We start from the raw sequence: 19,321 nt of genomic DNA on the forward strand, positions 1-19,321 counted from the left end.
GTAGCGGAATCGAGGGAAGGGGTCGTTAGTATTAATGCGATCATTGGTTTAATAAGACTCAGTTACAGAACAAGAGATAGGTGTTAAGGGTTGGATGTCTTTGTAGCTTCGTTATAATCAGTTGTACATGAAAGGATATGTGTATGTTACTTCAATATTCGATATGGGTGAGGTCCTACAGTGAGGCACGCCATGTTGCATGAGGTTTATGCTGTTGGTCCGTAGCCCAAGTTAGTTGAGTGAGACAACTTTATCTGGGTCAGGGGATGTGGAACGTCATCAACTTATGTGGTGTGACGTCATCAATTAAATCGTTCGTGTGTCGAGTGTTACGTCACAGTCAATTTTAAGGTTAATACTTAATTAACCACGCCGACAATAACCGTTACAAGTTAGTGTCTGAACACGACTATATAGGTTACTATGGTAACATCGTTACGTCATCATTCTATGACGTCACGCTAATAATCGTTTCGTCATCAATCGTTTGTTTTGAGATTCCGCAATTTGTTCGAGGCGACTTCCAGTTCATTCCCCGCATTAATTATTTACACAACGATCCATGTCCGAAGGCTGTAATTGAATTGCAATGACGCAGTTAATTTATGAGGCGCCCTGACTCGAGTGGTTTGAAAGTTTGAATCGAGACCCAAAGGGTACAGGTTCGATGCTCAATACTGCTACCGATAGATGTATGTGACAACTGCAATTGCTCTAACCCAGTGGTCACTTATGGGCTGTAGCACCATTAGTGTCGCTTGTCTTATTGCGCCGTTGTTTTCCCGTCATTCTCAGGGTTATATTTCAATCCAAGCTTCACTAACGTAATTGAAGCCGTGAATATAGTTTATGTTAATTCATATTTCCACCATTATGCAGGTTATGTTGTAAATTATGATCAAACAAAGGGATATTGTTGGTAACAATGGGGGGAGGAAGTTACGTCATAGAGCGAGGTCGAAGATCGTGGCAACCATTATTAAAATCGCGACCGCGTTTACCGTTTTTGTGACGTCATTAATTTTGTTGACGTCATTGCTGAAAACGAAGTTTTTCTCTGACGTCATTAATACGTCACGAGCAGAACTACGTCACGAAACAATTGATTTGAATATTTACCGCCAAGTTGAGTTGCTGGTGGTTAGGAAAAGACGAAGTTCAGAGTTGGCTCCTTCGACAGTGGTTGCGAAACATCCGGACGCAGAAGGTACTTGGCCCAATGATCTACACTCTGGTGGGATATATTCGCTGGAAAGTGAATTAATATTAAACACCAAAAACCAGAAGATCTCACATAAACAACCAACACTGGAAGATGCATTGTTGGCTCCTGGGAATGCGACGGTGTATGAACGAACCAAAGATTTCTGCGAAGAATTAGCAGCAAAAAAGTAAGTGTTGATGTATATTATGTATTTGTTGCATATATTCTCCAAGACATTTTTACCGCATCGTGTTTTCACGAATTTTTTGCTGCCAATAACTTTCCCTTCTCTTCGTTATTATGATTTATTTTTACATAGTTGACCTATTGGAAAAAAGGTATATAAGTTATGTTCCAATACTGTTCTGTATAGGGTAGGAAGGATACCGTTAATTCACGTATAATCTTCCGTTGCCCAGTCGAGAGTATTCTTGTTTTCCACCAAATGAGATTTACAAAGTGAAAACAAAAACCATACTACCCCGGCCTACTATATGATGTTTAACGTTATATCCTCATATGCAGTTCCTCGCATGACAACACAACAGGTGAGGAAGGAGGGCATGGCGGGAAACATGACACGTGTTCGATGGAACGAAACTCGGGAGTTCCAGCTCTGTGGACGATCCTCTATATCTTTATCGTATTGTTCCTGTTTATAGGTTGGTAGTTCATATCCTCATGGGTGGGAACTTGAGTGACTTATCCATGGTTGCCACTACTATGCCCACAGTCGAGTTGCTGAAGCTATTGCAGTGTGTGGATAAGCAGACATGACTTTTGGTTGGTTTGGTCATTTATATCCTCGTGGGTGGGAACTTGAGTGACTTATCCATGGTTGCCACTCCCATACCCACAGTCGAGCTGTTGAAGCTATTGCAGTGTGTGGATAAGCAGACATAACTTTTGGTTGGTTTGGTCATTTATATCCTCGTGGGTGGGAACTTGAGTAACTTATCCGCGGTTGCCACTTTCATGCCCATAGTTGAGTTGCTGAAGCTATTACAGTGCGTGGATAAGTAGACATGACTTTTGGTTGCTTTGGTCATTTATATCCTCGTGGGTGGGAACTTGAGTAACTTATCCGCGGTTGCCACTTTCATGCCCATAGTTGAGTTGCTGAAGCTATTATACCAACGGTTGATTCATACTATTAACCCATTGTTGTCCCACAGCTTTAGCGATCATATGCGACGACTTCTTCGTTCCATCACTGGAGGCAATATCCGAGAAACTAAACCTTAGCGATGACGTAGCCGGCGCCACTTTCATGGCGGCTGGTTCATCAGCGCCAGAGTTGTTCACTTCAATAGCTGGTATCGGGGCAGGAAGTGACGTCGGTGTTGGGACAATCGTGGGGTAAGTTGGGACACTTGATTAATTGACCCAAAATCATTAGTATGAAAGATTTGCTGCACGAATTTTCTAAAACAAACCAACGTCATGTGGTTAGCGGCTTATTCATAGGTTGGCATATTCGCGAAATAATCGGCTTAAGGTATCATTATAATTAAAAGGTAATGGTAAGATATATATATCTAAAAAACACTATTAAGGGTTTTTATATGAGAAGCCACGGGAGCTGAGATGAACGTCTATGATATCTCATTATCCCAATATAATTATCGTGTTTTAAGTTTCGGTTAGAATTGCTGCGTTAAATAAATGTATATATAGTAGGGTGGGGGAAGATGGGACACCTTTTCATTCTATTTCTCGTCCCATTTGGTAGTAAACAAAGAACATTCAAAGAATTATAAAACCGTATCCTCACGACTTCCATAGACCGTTGTTAATTAAAAACACGATCAGGATATTTGGATATCTTGTGCTGAAGGTGTCCCATCTTCCCCCAACCTACTATACTGAACAATATATATACTGCATTAGAAAGAACAGGTAGTTTCATAATATTAATTCTTGAATATAACTAAAGGTCGCTATTTGATTAGAACTTGCTTGGTTAATATAATATTAATAACTGCCCAGTCAATTAACGATTATATCTCGTCGATCCTTAAAGTATTGATTAATTTTTAATGGATTGCGATTAATATTAAAGTAATAAAACAAATAACGTTTAATTAATTATTTAAAACTCATAGAACAATAAAAACTCAATGATGTAAATGACTTGGTGTGGGCGAATCAAATCGAAGATAAACGTGAAAATATTAATGAATAAAATCAATAAATGAATGTAACTTATTTATCCTCGCATGGCAGGGCAACGACAGTCGTTATAACACAGGTGTTCTGTTTCATACACCTCGTGCCCGCCTTACGAGTTACCACGTATGTAACTTATTTATCCTCGCATGGCGGGACAACGACAGTCGATATAAAACGTAGGTACACTTCGTACAATGATAGCAGCTTTGAGCTTTGAACCGATGACACATACACCCACAATGGTGGCACATTAAGCCCAAACTCATAACCTCTGGTTTAAAGTCTAGCATTTATTGTGGTACCGGTGAAAATAATGCAAATCTCAACCAACCACCTGCAAATCAATATCCAATAATCATATTCTCCTAAACAACCAATATACTTGGATTTTCATATCTTTGCCCTCATTTAATTTCGACAGGTCCGCTGTGTTCAATCTACTCGTCATCATAGCTTTGACGTCAGCATTGGCAGGCCGGGTAATTGCTCATATATTTCCATCAATTGTGTTTATCTATATACATGTGCATGTGTTTATTATTAGGTGTCGACTGTGGCCCCACGTGGCTCCTATTGGAGCAATAATTTTAAACAAACATAGCACAAGTTGTTTACCCCCCATTGGTGTGATCCAACAAATAATTAATCCGTGCACGACCGGGTAAGATGCCACACGTTTCTTATACACCAACCCATCACGCCCAAATCACTTGCTGATAGTTAAAGCAGGTGTTACCACAACTGGGATGGCATTCTCAGCTACCGGCTAAACCATCGACCAACTAACTTCTGTAATAAGCAACTACCAGAAAAAAACGTGGTTGCCAATAGTAACCGCGACAGACTAACTTTAATCGGTAGCCAAAAATACCTTGATCTCAGGACATGAAATCTAAGATTAAAAATAAATACTTACAAAAACATAAATTATCGAATTTTATCGTGTGACAGCAACTTTAGCTCATAATATACTAATATCCTGATCGTGTGTTAAACAATTAACAACAGTCTACGGAAGTTGTGAGGGTACGGTTTTATATTTCTTTGAATGTTCTTTGTTTACTACCAAATGGGACAAGTTGATGAAACGAAAAGATGACCTATTTCCCCCACCCTATTATATCTAAATGTGCGTTTAACCCGCTTAAATAAACAAAGCTTTACATTCCCAGGTATTGCAAATAGATTGGCGACCATTGATTCGGGATTCCATCTTCTACGCTCTGTCTATTATAACCTTCATCATGTTTTCATGGGACGCATATTTTGTTTGGTGGGAATCATTCCTATTGTTGCTTCTGTATGTCCTTTATATCGTCACAATGAAGTTTAATCCGATACTGATGGAATTTATGGCGTCATGGAAGTGCTGGTAGGAATATAAACGTCATATATGGCAATATAGTAGGGTGGGGGAGATGGGACACCTTTAGCTCATAATATCCAAATATCTTGATCGTGTATTAAACAATTAACAATGGTCTATGGGAGTCGTGAGGAAGCGGTTTTATAATTCTTTTAATGTTCTATGTTTACTACCAAATGGGACGAAAAAATAGAATGAAAAGATGTCCCCTCTTCCTCTACCCTACTATATTACAAATACAACCTCATATATTATCGGGTAATCCTTCAACTGGTGTCCACTAAAACTTTTGATTTTAAAATTCGTGTCAGGAGTCGTTCGTGCCGAAATTTAACTTTGAAATAGCGCGGAAACATGCTTTGTTAAGCCATATTATTACACTTGAAACTAAAAAATAAACACTGCCTGCAGAGAAAGAGAAAACGATAGACAAACTCAATTATGACATCACAATAAACCCGCATGTATTACGTCACACACATAGTTGTTTTAAATTCAAGAACATGCCCATTGTCTGTAATTTCAGAATCCTTTGTTTTTTTCACAGCTCATGTTTTGAATTGAAAGATGGCCGAATATCGCCAAGTGCTGTTGAACCTGTAGAAGCACCTGCCGAGGAAAAGAACCCACCGCCCCCAACACCAAAACCACAGGTGTACAACTTGTTTATCCTCACGTGCCAACGACAGTCGTTATAACACTGGTGTTCTGTTTCATACACCTCATGCCCGCTTACAAGTTACCACAGATGTAACTTTGTGGGATGATGTTTCTGTTTTCCTAATTTAAACAACCCAATAGTGACCGCTGGGTTGAAGCAATTGCCGTTAAATGTCTTGCCCAAGGACACTTGCGCTGGCAATGGTGATTTCTTGGAAAGGAAGTCCCAATGTATTTGACATCCACTTGTTTGATTGACAGGTCGAACCTCCTGCCCCAACCAACACAGTTATTGTTGAAGCTGAAAAGAAAATCAAGTTTAGAAAAAGTCAAAGTTTGGACGCTGCAAGGTTGGTGAACGTGTTATGTTGTGATGGTTGATATACCTACCAATGACATTCAATTTAAGTATTTTAACCATCTGTGATGTGCTTCTTATAAATCAAATTACAGGCACACTTTTATTCAATGCTTCCATTCACCATTATCTTATCCCTTCCTTGTTGTAACGACTGTCGTTTTGCTGTAAATTCTATTATGTCACAGGTTAGGCAGGGGTTGTGGGTGTCGTCGTTGCTGCTGTTGTTGTAGAAACAGAAGGCTTACAAGGCTGGACGAAACCCCACAAACAGAAGATCAAGTTGATGATGGGTTGATATGTGATGAATGTTTGCAAGCTCAGCAATACGAGACGAGATATAAAGAGGTTGGTGAAGGAGTTGATTTGGGAGGTTGCGATGAAGAAGAGGGAAGAGATGGATGTTGCGGACATCCCAAGAAGAGTCCGCCTCCTCCTTATTCAGAAAATGAAGAAAATTTCAGCAAAGAATTTGAAGCTGGGTAAATATGAATGGAAGTTGTTTTAGAATAAAAGCCCTTCACATTAAAGCAAATTCCACATACCAAATGATACAGGTAAAGATTTGGGTTTTATCCTTGCGTGGCCGGCAAGTGACAGTCCTTATAACACGGGTGTTCTGTTTCAAATACCTTGTGCTCGCTTACAAGTTACCTCATATGTAACTTTGTGATTGTGTTTATGTTTGGCTGACAATTTGAACTACCTATTAGTGACCACTGGGTTGAAGCAATTGCCATTAAGCCTCCTGCCTAAGGACACCTATGCAAAATTAGTGGTAGCGATGAAGCATATTCTATTGTTATGTTGCAAGATTTTACTTTTCAACTTCACAAACCAGATTGAGCGACAACACAGTCCAACCGTCAAGAAACTCGAACCAAAGTAATCATAATCGATTCATTTTCCACCCAAGGAGTTGTTCGTGCGGACATTTTGGGCCAAACCCAGACTTTTCATCAGTTGTAAGTTTAATGTGTAGAATAATTGAATTAAATATCCTGCATATTGTGACGATAAGTTTTAGACATTAAAAACTATTCCGGTGTTTTCACAAATGTTATTTGTTGCTAATTTCCTTCTTTTCATAATTTAAACAAATCCAAGTTATATTATTTAAAAATAATATTTCTATATTTACTTTCAACCTTGATATCCAGGACAACGATGTCGACGCTTACAGTGAAGTAGCAAGCGTGGGTGATGTCATGTCTGGGAGACCTCAAGTGCCGGATGTAAGTATTCATGATGTCATATTGATGATGTCATACTTTTGATGTTATGCTGGTGATGTCATACTTGTGATGTTATGCTTGTGATGTCATACTGATGATGTCATATTGATGATGTCATACTTGTGATGTCAGGCTGATGATGTCATACTCATGATGTCATATTGATGATGTCATACTCGTGATGTCATACTTGTGATGTTATGCTGATGATGTCATACTGATGATGTCATACACATGTGGCCACCTAACAATACTAAACCATCCATTTAATCCCCAGGAACCCGAGTCACCTGACCAACCAACATCAGAGGACAACCCTCCTGTCGCAGGTTGTTATATTAAGGTTCTGGGTTCAAATCCCACTTGAGTGACTGATTCACACCGGGCCTTTGTGTAAAATATTAATCCAATTGCAAAAACACTCACCCACAAAGTTACATTCGTAGTAACTCATAAGCGGGCACGAGGTGTATGAAACAAGGCTAAATAAGTTACATTAATATATCTTTGTAAACAGGTGAAGCAGGATTGAATGAGAATGTTGGAAAAGAAGAAGAAACAATGTCGGTGTTTCCGTGTCTTCCTCCTATCAGGCACCCCCCTCCTGATAAGTAAGTTTGATGTCAATGTTGTAACTTATTTATCCTCACATGACTGGGTAACGACAATCGTTAACACAGGTGTTCTGTTTAATACACCTCGTGCTTGCTTACAAGTTACCACGTATTCAACTTTGTGAGTGATTGTTTTTCTGTATAGCTGACAATTTTAGTGACCACTGGGTTGTAACCTTTAATATTAAATACCTTGCCCAAGGATATATGCGCTTACAATGGCGGTGTTAAACATAAAACTTGTATCTGCTGGTCTAGAATCAGGTGTGCCACAGCAGTACATGGTAATTACAGTTATTACATCACAATACCTCTTATATGAACAGACCAGATTCTAGCCACTGTGTACCGAGTGCAAAGTACTTGGGGAACTTGTTCGTTTATGTTTTATCTTTTCCATGGATATGTGCTTATACGTGGACCATACCTGACTGCTCTAAACCAGACACGAGGTGAGTGATAGTTAATACACACAAGTGTCACCATTTATGTTTGAATATCTGGGTTAAACATATTGAATCTGTAACAAAGAATTGTGTGTAAGTTTGCTACTCTGGTATAAAAAACATTTTTGTATTCGCTCATGCGATTAAAACATTAGTTTTATGACAAATGAAACATTGGCGTAATAAAATCAACGGTTTTATTCCAGAGTAGCCAAATTATATATTGCATTAAAAGTAAATAATAGAATAAAACATTTTTATTGTTGTAATAGTTGAATCATTTTATTCATGCTTACAAAAAGTGATTTGTCAGAGTTTTCTATTAAACTAAGCAAAATGTTTGGTAGCCACAAAATAATTGAGAAACATATGATATACCTCTTACACTGTGTAGTCTGGTTTATAACAAGCTTCCCATCTTTACAGGAAATGGTATTTGTTCTCTTTCTTCATGAGCATTCTATGGATTGCCAGCATCAGTTATGTTATGGTGGCGGCTGTGGAAATAATTGGATGTTTGTTGGGCGTTGATACTTATACGATGGGGTTGCTCGTAATTGCTGTCGGGACAAGTGTACCGGTAAGTGAGGGTTTTATTCAAAGTAAAGATTTGTATTTATTGCTGTGTGTTGTAACTTGTAAGCGGGCACGAGGTGTATGAAACAGAACACCCGTGTTATAACGACTGTCACTGTCATTGTGATAATTAACAAACACAAATAAATACAATACTCCCACTCACAAGCATCATGGCATAGTGGTTAGCGCGCCTGCCTGTAACCCAGAGGTAATAGGTTCAAGGCTCGTCGCTGCTACCATTGTAGGCGTATGTGTCCTTGGGCAAGACACTTAATGGCAATTGCTTCAACCAAGTGATCCCTAATGAGTTGTTCAAATTATCAGCCATACATAAAAAAAATCCCCCAAAAAATAATCACTCACAAAGTAACATACATGGTAACTCGTAAGCTAGCACGAGGTGTTAAACCCGTGTTATAACTACTGTTGTTTTCTTGCCATTGACAGGATGCCCTCAGTTCCATCCTGGTTGCACGTGAAGGTTACGGTGACATGGCGGTGTCGAACGCTATCGGTTCAAACGTGTTCGACATAAACCTTGGGCTTGGCTTGCCTTTCCTCATCGCGAGTCTCATAACTTCAGAACCTGTGCATTTATTATCTCCATTACAAACAGTGGGTGATGTTGTGTTTAAGTTTAAATAAAGTTGGTTTTATTGTATATGTAAATAATAACAAATCCTGATATTATGTTATTCATGGTTAATTTATAATCTAAATTGAATTTGAATATCAAATAGCAATTATTCAATGCCAACTCTGGCCTAATTTCTAGACCATGCTATGCCGTAGAAGTACCTCACCTATAAAACACAGTTGAAATTAGATATAGTAATTATAATAAATAGAATACTATTTTTTTGAGAAAAACTAAAATGAACTTTTTCTGTATCTCTATTAGCATCATTATTTAATTTCAGTGTCTGATGTCCAACCTCCCCCTTCCCTTTCAAATGGTTCCCCACGTTAAGTTTGGGTTCATCTTGTTGTTAATCCTCGCAGTGTGTCTCGTTATGTTCATCGCTGTGAGGTTCAGGTAATTTTAACTTATCAATATCTGATTACACCTTGTAAACAACTTAAAAATGGTTTTATAAATATTAGTTTGACGCCATAGCACACTGGTTGAAGCACTTGCCTTTAAACCAGAGGTTACTGGGTTCGAAGCTCGATGCTGCTACCATTGTGAGCGTTTGTGTCCTTGGGCAAGACACTTAACGGTAATTTCTCCGACCCAGTGGTCACTGATGGGTTGTTCAAATTATCAGCCATATAGAAAGTAGTTTATAACCGGCACGGAGTGTATGAAGCAGTACACTTATGTTATAACCACTATCTAAGCCCAGCCACACAAAGAATTAACACTTTTTAATAATTCAACTTCATTAATCCCCCCGCAGATTAAACCGAGCTGTTGGCGTGATATTCGTGTCGTTATACATCGGATTCATGATCTATGCGTTTGTGCAAGAGAAAGTTTGCCATGCTTTCTTTTGTTGAAACTTTTCATATCAAATAAATTATTCTTTTGTTTATACATCACAGGATTTTATTTATATTTGCAAAACTCAGAAATAAACAATCAAGACTAGTGAATATGTGGTTGTTGTTGTTGTTATTCCGACCACAAGATACAATGCTTGTTCTTGTCTCCTGTGACAAGCCTCCCACCCAACCAATTGCATGAAATAACTGGATCGCTGTAGAAGGAATGAAATGTTAATGATTGTAACCAGAGGATCCTGGGTTCAAGCCTTGATGCTGCCACCATTGTGAGCAGGTGTCCTTGGGCAATTGTTTCAAACCAGTGGTCACTAATAGGCTTTATAAATTGTCCACAATACAAAAATAATAACATACAAAGTTACAAATATAATAAATCGTAAGCGGGCACAAGGTGTATGAAACCGAACACATGTGTCAAAACAACTGTCGTTGCCCGCCATGCGAGGATAAATAAGCTACATACATGGTAACTCGTAAGCGGGCACGAGGTGTATGAAACAAAACACCCGTGTTAAAACGACTGTCGTTGCCCACCATGCGAGGATAAATAAGCTACATACATGGTAACTCGTAAGCGGGCACGAGGTGTATGAAACAAAACACCCGTGTTAAAACGACTGTCGTTGCTCACCATGCGAGGATAAATAAGTTACATGCGTGGTAACTTGTGAGCGGGCACAAGGTATAACACCTGCGTTATATCAACAGCCATCATTGCCCCACCACAGATAAACACCACGCAGTCACCTGTGTTCCTTGGTAATTGAAACAAGTTCTCCCGTCTTAACCTTCCAAGTCAACACGGATCCATCACTGGAACCAACGGCTACAAACATCCCATCGTTGCTGTACGAGCATCGGGTTTGGTCGGTGGCTACTTTGAACCGATCGTCACTGTGGGGGGTTTGTTGTGTTTATGATAATGAAGTCATATTGAAAAATAAATCAAAGAGAAAAATGGTAAGGTTTATACAACCTATAAATGAAAGACAAGTTCAACATTACATAAGTGTATGGAGTAAAAATATTTTGTATGAAATGTGTAGAAACTTGCCAAAGAATGAGATCATAGAAACATAAATGGGTGACACCCTACAACGTGGTGCGTCAATGGATCAAAGATTTAGACATTAAAAGCTTATTTGCACAATCACGTAGCAGCACTCAGCATTGAACCCGGTACCCTGTAGTTGCAAAGTTCTTGCCACTACTACAACACAACCCATATAACCAACACATACTTACCTGAACAAACTGACTACGGCTGATTTCCTCAAATCAATAACTTCCAGTGTGTGGTCTTTGGTGCAACAAACCAAAGTAGTTTTATCGAACGGCATATCTACTGATGTTACGCGCCCCCCAACCACGATCTCATTCTGTGCATGGCCACTTATTCTATGGAAACAACGTTTAAATAGAATAGTGAAGATGAAATAATCAAAACAACGAAGAGAAAGGAATTAGCAACAAAACAACAGTCGTTGACAAATACTGTCCTTACCAAAACATAAATACAAGTATTAACACACGTGATGTTTTAAACACTTAAAAAGGATATTTTATTTAAATTTCGATTAATCAACTGACACCACCAAACCATGACATCACCAAACTATGACACCACCAAACCATGACATCACCAAACTATGACATCACCAAACTATGACATCACCAAACCATGACATCACCAAACCATGACATCACCAAACTATGACATCACCAAACTATGACATCACCTCGCATCCCATATTCGAACCTTCCGATCAAAATGGCCGCTAGCCAAACAATCAGCGTCGTCAGCCGACACGAGGTCGTTGCACGATGAGCCCGCCATGAACGTGCGCGTACACGAACCTGAACGTACGTCCCATACCTGTGTGTACCTCATGCTCACTGTCGAGTTAGTGTATTCATACACCTCATGCTCACTGTCTAGTTATAACATGGGTGTCTTCTTATACACCAGACACACATGGTGTATTCATACACCTCATGCTCACTGTCGAGTTATAACATGGGTGTCTTCTTATACACCAGACACACATGGTGTATTCATACACCTCATGCTCACTGTCAAGTTATAACATGGGTGTCTTCTTATACACTAGACACACATGGTGTATTCATACACCTCATGCTCACTGTCAAGTTATAACATGGGTGTCTTCTTATACACCAGACACACATGGTGTATTCATACACCTCATGCTCACTGTCGAGTTATAACATGGGTGTCTTCTTATACACCAGACAAACATGGTGTATTCATACACCTCATGTTCACTGTCTAGTTATAACATGGGTGTCTTCTTATACACCAGACACACATGGTGTATTCATACACCTCATGCTCACTGTCAAGTTATAACATGGGTGTCTTCTTATACACCAGACACACATGGTGTTTTTATACACCTCATGCTCACTGTCGAATTATAACATGGGTGTCTTCTTATACACCAGACACACATGGTGTATTTATACACCTCATGCTTGCTGTCAAGTTATAACATGGGTGTTTTCTTATACACTAGACACACATGGTGTATTCATACACCTCATGCTCACTGTCCAGTTATAACATGGGTGTCTTCTTATACACCAGACACACATGGTGTATTCATACACCTCATGCTCACTGTCGAGTTATAACATGGGTGTCTTCTTATACACCAGACACACATGGTGTATTCATACACCTCATGCTCACTGTCGAGCTACTCACCTTAACCGTTCTATCATTACTTCCCGAAGCAAGTCGATGAACGGACCCGAGAAACCTTGCAGCCAGAACTTTCCCCCCGTGGCCCGTTAACGTCAACTGTAGAAATATCATATTTATAATTACATACAATGACGGCGTATGCACCGAATTAAATTTATTTATAAGTATCATTAATGTTTCGTCATATTCGTGTCATAAGTCTGATAACGTTTTTTTTCGTCATATTCGTGTCATAAGACAATTACGCATAGGAAACTTTTTTTTTAATTTTCGCGTGCCAGTTGTAACCTGAAACATGATTACTCAAAACACATTCACAAAATACATTGGGAGTTTCAGTGTACTTGTGCACGATAACAAATGGGTTAAGTTTATGGTCACGTCAGGTCTTATATGTTTTTTAATGATTAAACTAATAGTGTGGTCGAAAATATAGAGGGACAGTCGGACTTGACCATAAACATGGGATAGAATTGATCATCTTATTCAACATAGTATGTTAAAAAAAAAAAATTTAAATCAATAAATTTTTACAAAAACAATCCTGTACCTTTAATCTCTGTGTTTCAATCGTCCAAATACGAGTTGCGTAATCATTGGAACTTGCGGCAAGTATTTGGTCCTGAGGTCCCATGTCAATATCGGTGATTCCACCGTTACTACCACGTAGTGTATATTGTAGACGACTCTTGTCTGCATGAAGGGTATGGTGTGTTGGTGGTTGTGGTGGGAATCGTTATTATACGTAATCATGAATATATTAGAATTAAACGATGGATTAAACAGTCACGACATGAAGTAAACAACAATCCTAACACTGGTTTGAAACAAAAAATTGTATAAAATTTTGGAGAATTCAAACCACCGTAACTTATTGTTTGGGTTGATTATTATTAGGAGTTGAAGGTTTTATTTATTACGAGATGAAAATATTGTTACAACAAGAAACACAAGCGTGAACATACCAAACATATAAACAACACTCAGGGAAACACTACAGTAGACATACTAAATATACAACAGTCAACAAACAATTACAACATAACCAAAACACAACAAATACATGTGAATAGAATAAACAATAAAAAAATAAGAATCAAAACCCTCGTTTCCAATAATCAGTAAACAGTTATTATTTGAATACAGAAACATAACAAACACCAAAGAGCAACAAACACCAAGTTAACAATTAACCAAAACAAACCAACAGAAACATAAACAACAACAAACCTGTTCCTCCGATAAAATTCCAAATATGGATGAAACGATCGCTGCCCCCGGTGGCCAATATTCCGCCCGATGACGAGAAACGTGTCGCTGTTACTTCGCTCTCATGCGCCCTCTGTCGGTGGGTTGGTTAAACACTTACGTGCCCATTATATCAATAAAGCAACTTACATGCCCATTATAATAATAAACAAGCAGAGGCAAGCTATTGTGATATAACTTGTTTTGACCAAATTTGCTCTGCAGCTTTCTCTCCTAATTATCTTCCAGCACATTTGGATTACTAGGGGTGTGTTAGTTTATCATACAGAACAAAAAACTTAGCCCTATTTGAGCATATTACTAGGTCTAGGGGTGTGTTAGTTTTCTGAAGTGATACAAAAAAAATAAAAATATTATTAGTTATGACCCACCCATTTACACAGAGCAAGTTGTGGCAACCTAACAACAGCCATACAGTGATGGTGGCTTCCATACATAGAGGGCGGGGTTTCCTCTTCTATTGAAACTTTCTTGGATACTCTGGGTTAAAGTAAGGTATATAGTTGGGTGGGGGAGGATGGGACAACATTTTATTCTATGAACAAGACACTTATCGTCAAATTGCTTCAGCCCACTGGTTATTAATGTGTTGTCCAACAAGTAGGGTGGGGGGATGGGACAACCTTTCATTCCATTTACTCGTCCCATTTGGTAGTAAGCAAAGAACATAAGTTCATGTTATAAAACAAATTAGAACTTCAGTGGTTAATGCCAGGTGGGATATCAATAAAAATTACTTCGCTAGTTCGGTGTTGTTATCGTTACGAGTGTCAAGACAAGACACTTATCAGTAATTGCTCCAACCCATCACTAATGAGCTGTCTGAGTTGTCAGCCATACAGAAAATTAATCACCCACAAAGTTACATATGTGGTAACTCGCAAGCGGACACGAGATGTATGAAACAAAACACCCGTGTTATAACGACTGTCGTTGTCCCACCATGCGAGGATAAATAAGTTACATACGTGGTAACTTGTAAGCGGACACGAGGTGTATGAAACAGAACACCCGTGTTATAACGACTGCCGTTGCCCGCCATGTGAGGATAAATAAGTTACATACGTGGTAACTTGTAAGCGGACACAAGATGTATAAAACAGAACACTCCTGTTATAACACAATATATAAAATAAAACTCACCCAAAAAACTCTGAAATCCTGCAAAATAAAACAAGTCAAATGTGTAAGAAAACAAATTATTGTTTTGAATTTATTTATAATATAATACATGTTTCTCACATCATTATACCAATATACCAGCATCACACCATGCCATGCTTTATACATTTGACTTACTTTTGTTTAAACGTAGGCGGGGAAGCTGAATGGATATCATTGCTTGAAGTAGAAGCATCTGAACCTTTCCTGTTGTAATGCATGGATGTACACACGTATCAATGGTTGTATAAATATTGTGTGTGGATATATAGTAGGGTGGGGGAAGATGGGACACCTTTTCATTTTATTTTTCATCCCAATTGGTAGAACATTCAAAAAGAATTATAAAACTGTATCCTCACGACTCCCATGGGCCGTTGTTAATTGTTTAATACCGCGGTTCCCAAAGTGGGCGCCGCGGCGCACTAGTGCGCCGACGCAACTCGTCAAGTGCGCCGTGAAAATTTGCAGAAACATTTCCAATTTAGCATGGTCGAGATAATTGATTTGTATTAATATTTTATTGCAATATAAATTGTTGTTTTATATAAAAATCCAACGTGTTTGTTCAATAATAAAATTTAAAAAGTTTGTTTTCGCATTTCTATCTGTACAGTAGATTTGTATATTACGTAACAATGCCAATTATTTCTTTCGGTTTGCAATAATCATGTCCAGACTGTGGTACAACACTTTTCATATGCTTAAGTTTCATATGCTTAAACGAGCCTAATCTTAAAATACACGATAAAACTGTAAAAATGCGTTTTTATTTCTAAGACCTTTGGCTAAGTGCGCGGCCAACATTTTGAATAGCTCAAGTGGCGCCGGGTGAAAAAAAGTTTGGGAACCACTGGTTTAATACACAATCAAGATATTTGGCTACAATATGCTAATGGTGTCCCATCTTCCCCCCCCAGCCACAATAAACATACGACCCCACCTTGCTTGCTGTGTGTTTTCCACCGCACCTTCTTGTAATCCTGCTGTAACTTTCCTATCAGATTTTCTATAAAAATAAATTCAATGAGTATTAGTGGGGTCTAGATGGTAGCACTCTGGGTGTTGGGGTAATAGGCCCACATCTAAGGTTTCAGGTGTGCCTCACTGAAGACCTCACCCTTATAGAATAGAATCTCTATTATTGAGTGTCTATAAACTGCCTCAGTGGGGTCTAGATGGTAGCACCCTGGGTGTTGGGGTAATAGACCTACATCCCAGGTCTCAGTACCAAGCACTACCAAAAACAAATCCCCCAAAATCAAACAAACTAAATAACCTTACCGCGCCTATGTAAGCTAGACCACCAACCTTTTAAAATTATCGTTCTCGGAATTAAGCGACTCGGCTTCCTTATGTTTAAACTTCAACCAACGTTCGACTAAATCTCGGTTGTCCATCTGACACTGCCGTAGTTTTCCATCAACAGACTCATAAGTGATGTGCAAAGCTTGGTACTCATCCTTCAGCGTCTGGTTGGCCTGCGTGGTTGAGAAAATAAATAAATATCACAGGTTTTTACAGTTTACATGCAATGCAGGAGTGGGGTGTTTTTGTAAAAAAAACAAAATTATGCAAAAAGTTTTCATAAAAAAGTGCATTTCATGAGTTTCCGTTTTCTGTAATACAGGAAGTTTTTTTGCAGAAAGTACTTTTTATTCAAAATTATTTCTGATTGTAACTTCAGTATTATCTCAAAATAAAACATTTAGGATTTTTTTGCTGATTCTATAAAGTACATAAGGAAACACTGAGCACAAGTTTTGACTTTGGCGCACCCTAGTGGTTACATGTGTACGAGATTACCGACCTGCTGTAATTCGCTGATGTGGGTTTCGAGGGAAGAAGTTTGTTGGTTTAGTTTATTCACTTCATCAGTTTTATCCTTTAACCTGGAAATTGTGGACAATTTATTATAAGTGAATGGGAACAACATGAGTTATAAATGTCAGCGATGACATCATGTGTTTTGGAACCAGAGTTTCAGTCCAAACAAACAATTTAATGAAAGAGATATATTTCGACTAAATGGCATCGTCAGTCTCTTATTAAAATGCAATAGCATTGTACCAACACAGATTATTCTAAGCCTTACGTTTGCTTTACTTCAATCAATTCCTTTTCTTTCTCTTGCACTGCAAAGTTGAGATCAATTATTTGTTGGTTGCGAGCTCCTTTAGTTCGGTGGACCTCGGTCAGTTCTTCCTGTTATAATAGATGGCAATCATGGCCGTATTTACACCATTTCACACTTGACGTTATTAAAGCATTGTAGTGTGGGGTGCAGCTGAACCCCGTGCACCCCTAAATTGACGCCTATGATAGTAATGTTGAGAATATTTATAACATACAGATACAGGAACATATAGGTGTTTGGTGATGGTCAATTCTAGCATGCAAGTTGTAAAGTTAATTAATAATTATAAACCATATGTAAATAATCTGGGTATTAACAGTTTAATTGGTGATAACTGGTAACACACCAACTGACATGTGACACATTGTAACGGATCTGAATACAAAAGGTTTCGAATCTCACGGGTTGAACTTGTGTGCATCCCTAACTGCAATGTAACTAAAGTTTAAATAATGTTAAACAAATGATATCCAACCTGAATCCTTATTAATTTTTGTTCCAACGCGGCAACTTGTTCGGATCGTTCGCTCCCGGTAACACTGTGATGATGTCATTATTATTCATTGCAAAATCACCATTTATACCGGTTTCCCTTTTTCATATTTTATCAGTTACCACGTATGTAACTTATTAATCCTCGCATGGAGAGGCAACAACAGTTGTTATAACACTCGTGTTCTGTTCTGTTTCATTGTGCCCGCTACGAGTTACCACGTATGTAACTTTGTAGTTGATTTATTTAATTTGAACAACCCATAGTGGCCACTAAGTTAAAGCAATTATCATAAGTGTCTTTCCCAATGATACGACACAAGGCTTGTCGCTGCTACCATTGTGGGCGTATGTGTCCTTGGCCAAGACACTTAACGTCGATTGCTCCATCCCAGCGGTAACTAATGGGTTATCAGCCATACATAAAAAAATGAAAAAATCCAAAATAAATAATCACCTAAAAAGTAACATACACAGACACACAGCAACCGGTAAGCTGACATGATGTATATGAACACCCGTGTTATAACAACTGTTGTTTTTCTGGCAACGCGAGGATAAAGTAAGTTACATTCACCCACCCACCCACCAAAACCTTCACACCAACTTACGTTCCATGGGCCTTGGTAGAAATTTCGCGACGATTTTTCTCGAGTTCATTTTTCAAATTCTCGTTTTCTTTCTGAAGATTCTTGTTTTGATCATGCAGAAGATTGTCTAAGATAAAAATACACAATTTCTGTGATGATCGCTTTACACACATAAATATAACTGTATTTTAACAAGGTCACTTAAGATTTGGTTAAAAAATAACAAAAAATGACACCTATATGATATAATAATATACCATCTGTCATATTTATTATAATTTATTTATAAAATTATACTTACGCGAGTTAATGATATCAGCGAATCGACCATACAGTTTATTTCTGTTCTCAATCTGCTGCAAAACAGCGACCTTATAATCCGTACTGACACTCATATCAAAACTAAACTTCAGTATTTTTGTTTTGAAACCAAATCCCAAAGTCAGTCACGCATGATTAACTTGTAAACCACGTGACAGCTGACCCACAGAGCCTCTTAGTGGCCACTTTCTCTTTATGCCAGCACACGCTTGATGGCGCCATACATATTTACCAATTTCAAAGCTAAAGGCGTAATAACGTCATCACACATTTTTTAACAAAATCTGACATCTTACTACAGAACCATAAAGCAGAAATAACGTTTGGTTGATGTTTTATTTTGAACCATACGATTTGCACAAAACAATGCCGTGGTAGGGCTTATATTGATACCAAGTGTTAATTATACTTTCGATTACCGTGTCGGTAGCAAAACATAAAGAATAATCAGTTTGAAAACGAAAGGACAATGTGTAGCAACAA

The 19,321-nt window shown here is 38.4% G+C and overlaps 2 protein-coding genes across 2 annotated transcripts; one reads left to right on the top strand and one right to left on the bottom strand.

Annotated features, from left to right (window-relative positions):
• The first annotated feature begins 816 nt into the window (after positions 1-816).
• Positions 817-10,230, top strand: LOC149743676 (sodium/potassium/calcium exchanger 4-like). Its single transcript, XM_089892419.1, has 17 exons — positions 817-1,391; positions 1,730-1,866; positions 2,380-2,563; positions 3,798-3,855; positions 4,549-4,748; positions 5,290-5,395; positions 5,664-5,752; positions 5,949-6,242; positions 6,602-6,725; positions 6,921-6,995; positions 7,273-7,324; positions 7,513-7,606; positions 7,936-8,061; positions 8,482-8,635; positions 9,082-9,249; positions 9,555-9,670; positions 10,035-10,230. Exons 1-17 carry the CDS (start codon positions 895-897, stop codon positions 10,132-10,134), a joined length of 2,574 nt encoding a protein of 857 aa, XP_089748545.1. The 5' UTR covers positions 817-894; the 3' UTR covers positions 10,135-10,230.
• LOC149743677 (autophagy-related protein 16-1-like) lies at positions 10,155-18,979 on the bottom strand. Its single transcript, XM_089892430.1, has 17 exons — positions 18,819-18,979; positions 18,539-18,644; positions 17,911-17,974; positions 17,394-17,503; positions 17,109-17,190; positions 16,610-16,779; positions 16,242-16,307; positions 15,437-15,505; positions 15,281-15,298; positions 14,509-14,617; positions 14,099-14,210; positions 13,419-13,561; positions 12,869-12,964; positions 11,880-12,016; positions 11,386-11,538; positions 10,888-11,034; positions 10,155-10,334 (listed from the first exon to the last, which is right to left on the bottom strand). The coding sequence occupies exons 1-17, from the start codon at positions 18,910-18,912 to the stop codon at positions 10,250-10,252; spliced, it is 1,761 nt and encodes a 586-aa protein (XP_089748556.1). The 5' UTR covers positions 18,913-18,979; the 3' UTR covers positions 10,155-10,249.
• Between the last annotated feature and the right edge of the window lie 342 nt (positions 18,980-19,321).

The sequence above is a fragment of the Ciona robusta genome, chromosome 1, assembly GCF_009617815.1.
Source record: "Ciona robusta chromosome 1, ASM961781v2".
Lineage (NCBI taxonomy): Eukaryota > Metazoa > Chordata > Ascidiacea > Phlebobranchia > Cionidae > Ciona > Ciona robusta.

Excerpts from the sequence above, each read along its gene's own strand:
- LOC149743676 (XM_089892419.1), top strand. The coding sequence starts at position 895 with ATGATCAAACAAAGGGATATTGTTGGTAACAATGGGGGGAGGAAGTTA. Across the intron at positions 5,396-5,663 it reads CCCCAACACCAAAACCACAG|GTCGAACCTCCTGCCCCAAC; the intron begins GTGTACAACTTG and ends TTTGATTGACAG. Across the intron at positions 6,726-6,920 it reads ACCCAGACTTTTCATCAGTT|GACAACGATGTCGACGCTTA; the intron begins GTAAGTTTAATG and ends CTTGATATCCAG.
- LOC149743677 (XM_089892430.1), bottom strand. The coding sequence starts at position 18,912 with ATGAGTGTCAGTACGGATTATAAGGTCGCTGTTTTGCAGCAGATTGAG. Across the intron at positions 17,975-18,538 it reads TCTACCAAGGCCCATGGAAC|TGTTACCGGGAGCGAACGAT; the intron begins GTAAGTTGGTGT and ends ACATCATCACAG. Across the intron at positions 16,308-16,609 it reads GAGAACGATAATTTTAAAAG|AAAATCTGATAGGAAAGTTA; the intron begins GTTGGTGGTCTA and ends TTATTTTTATAG.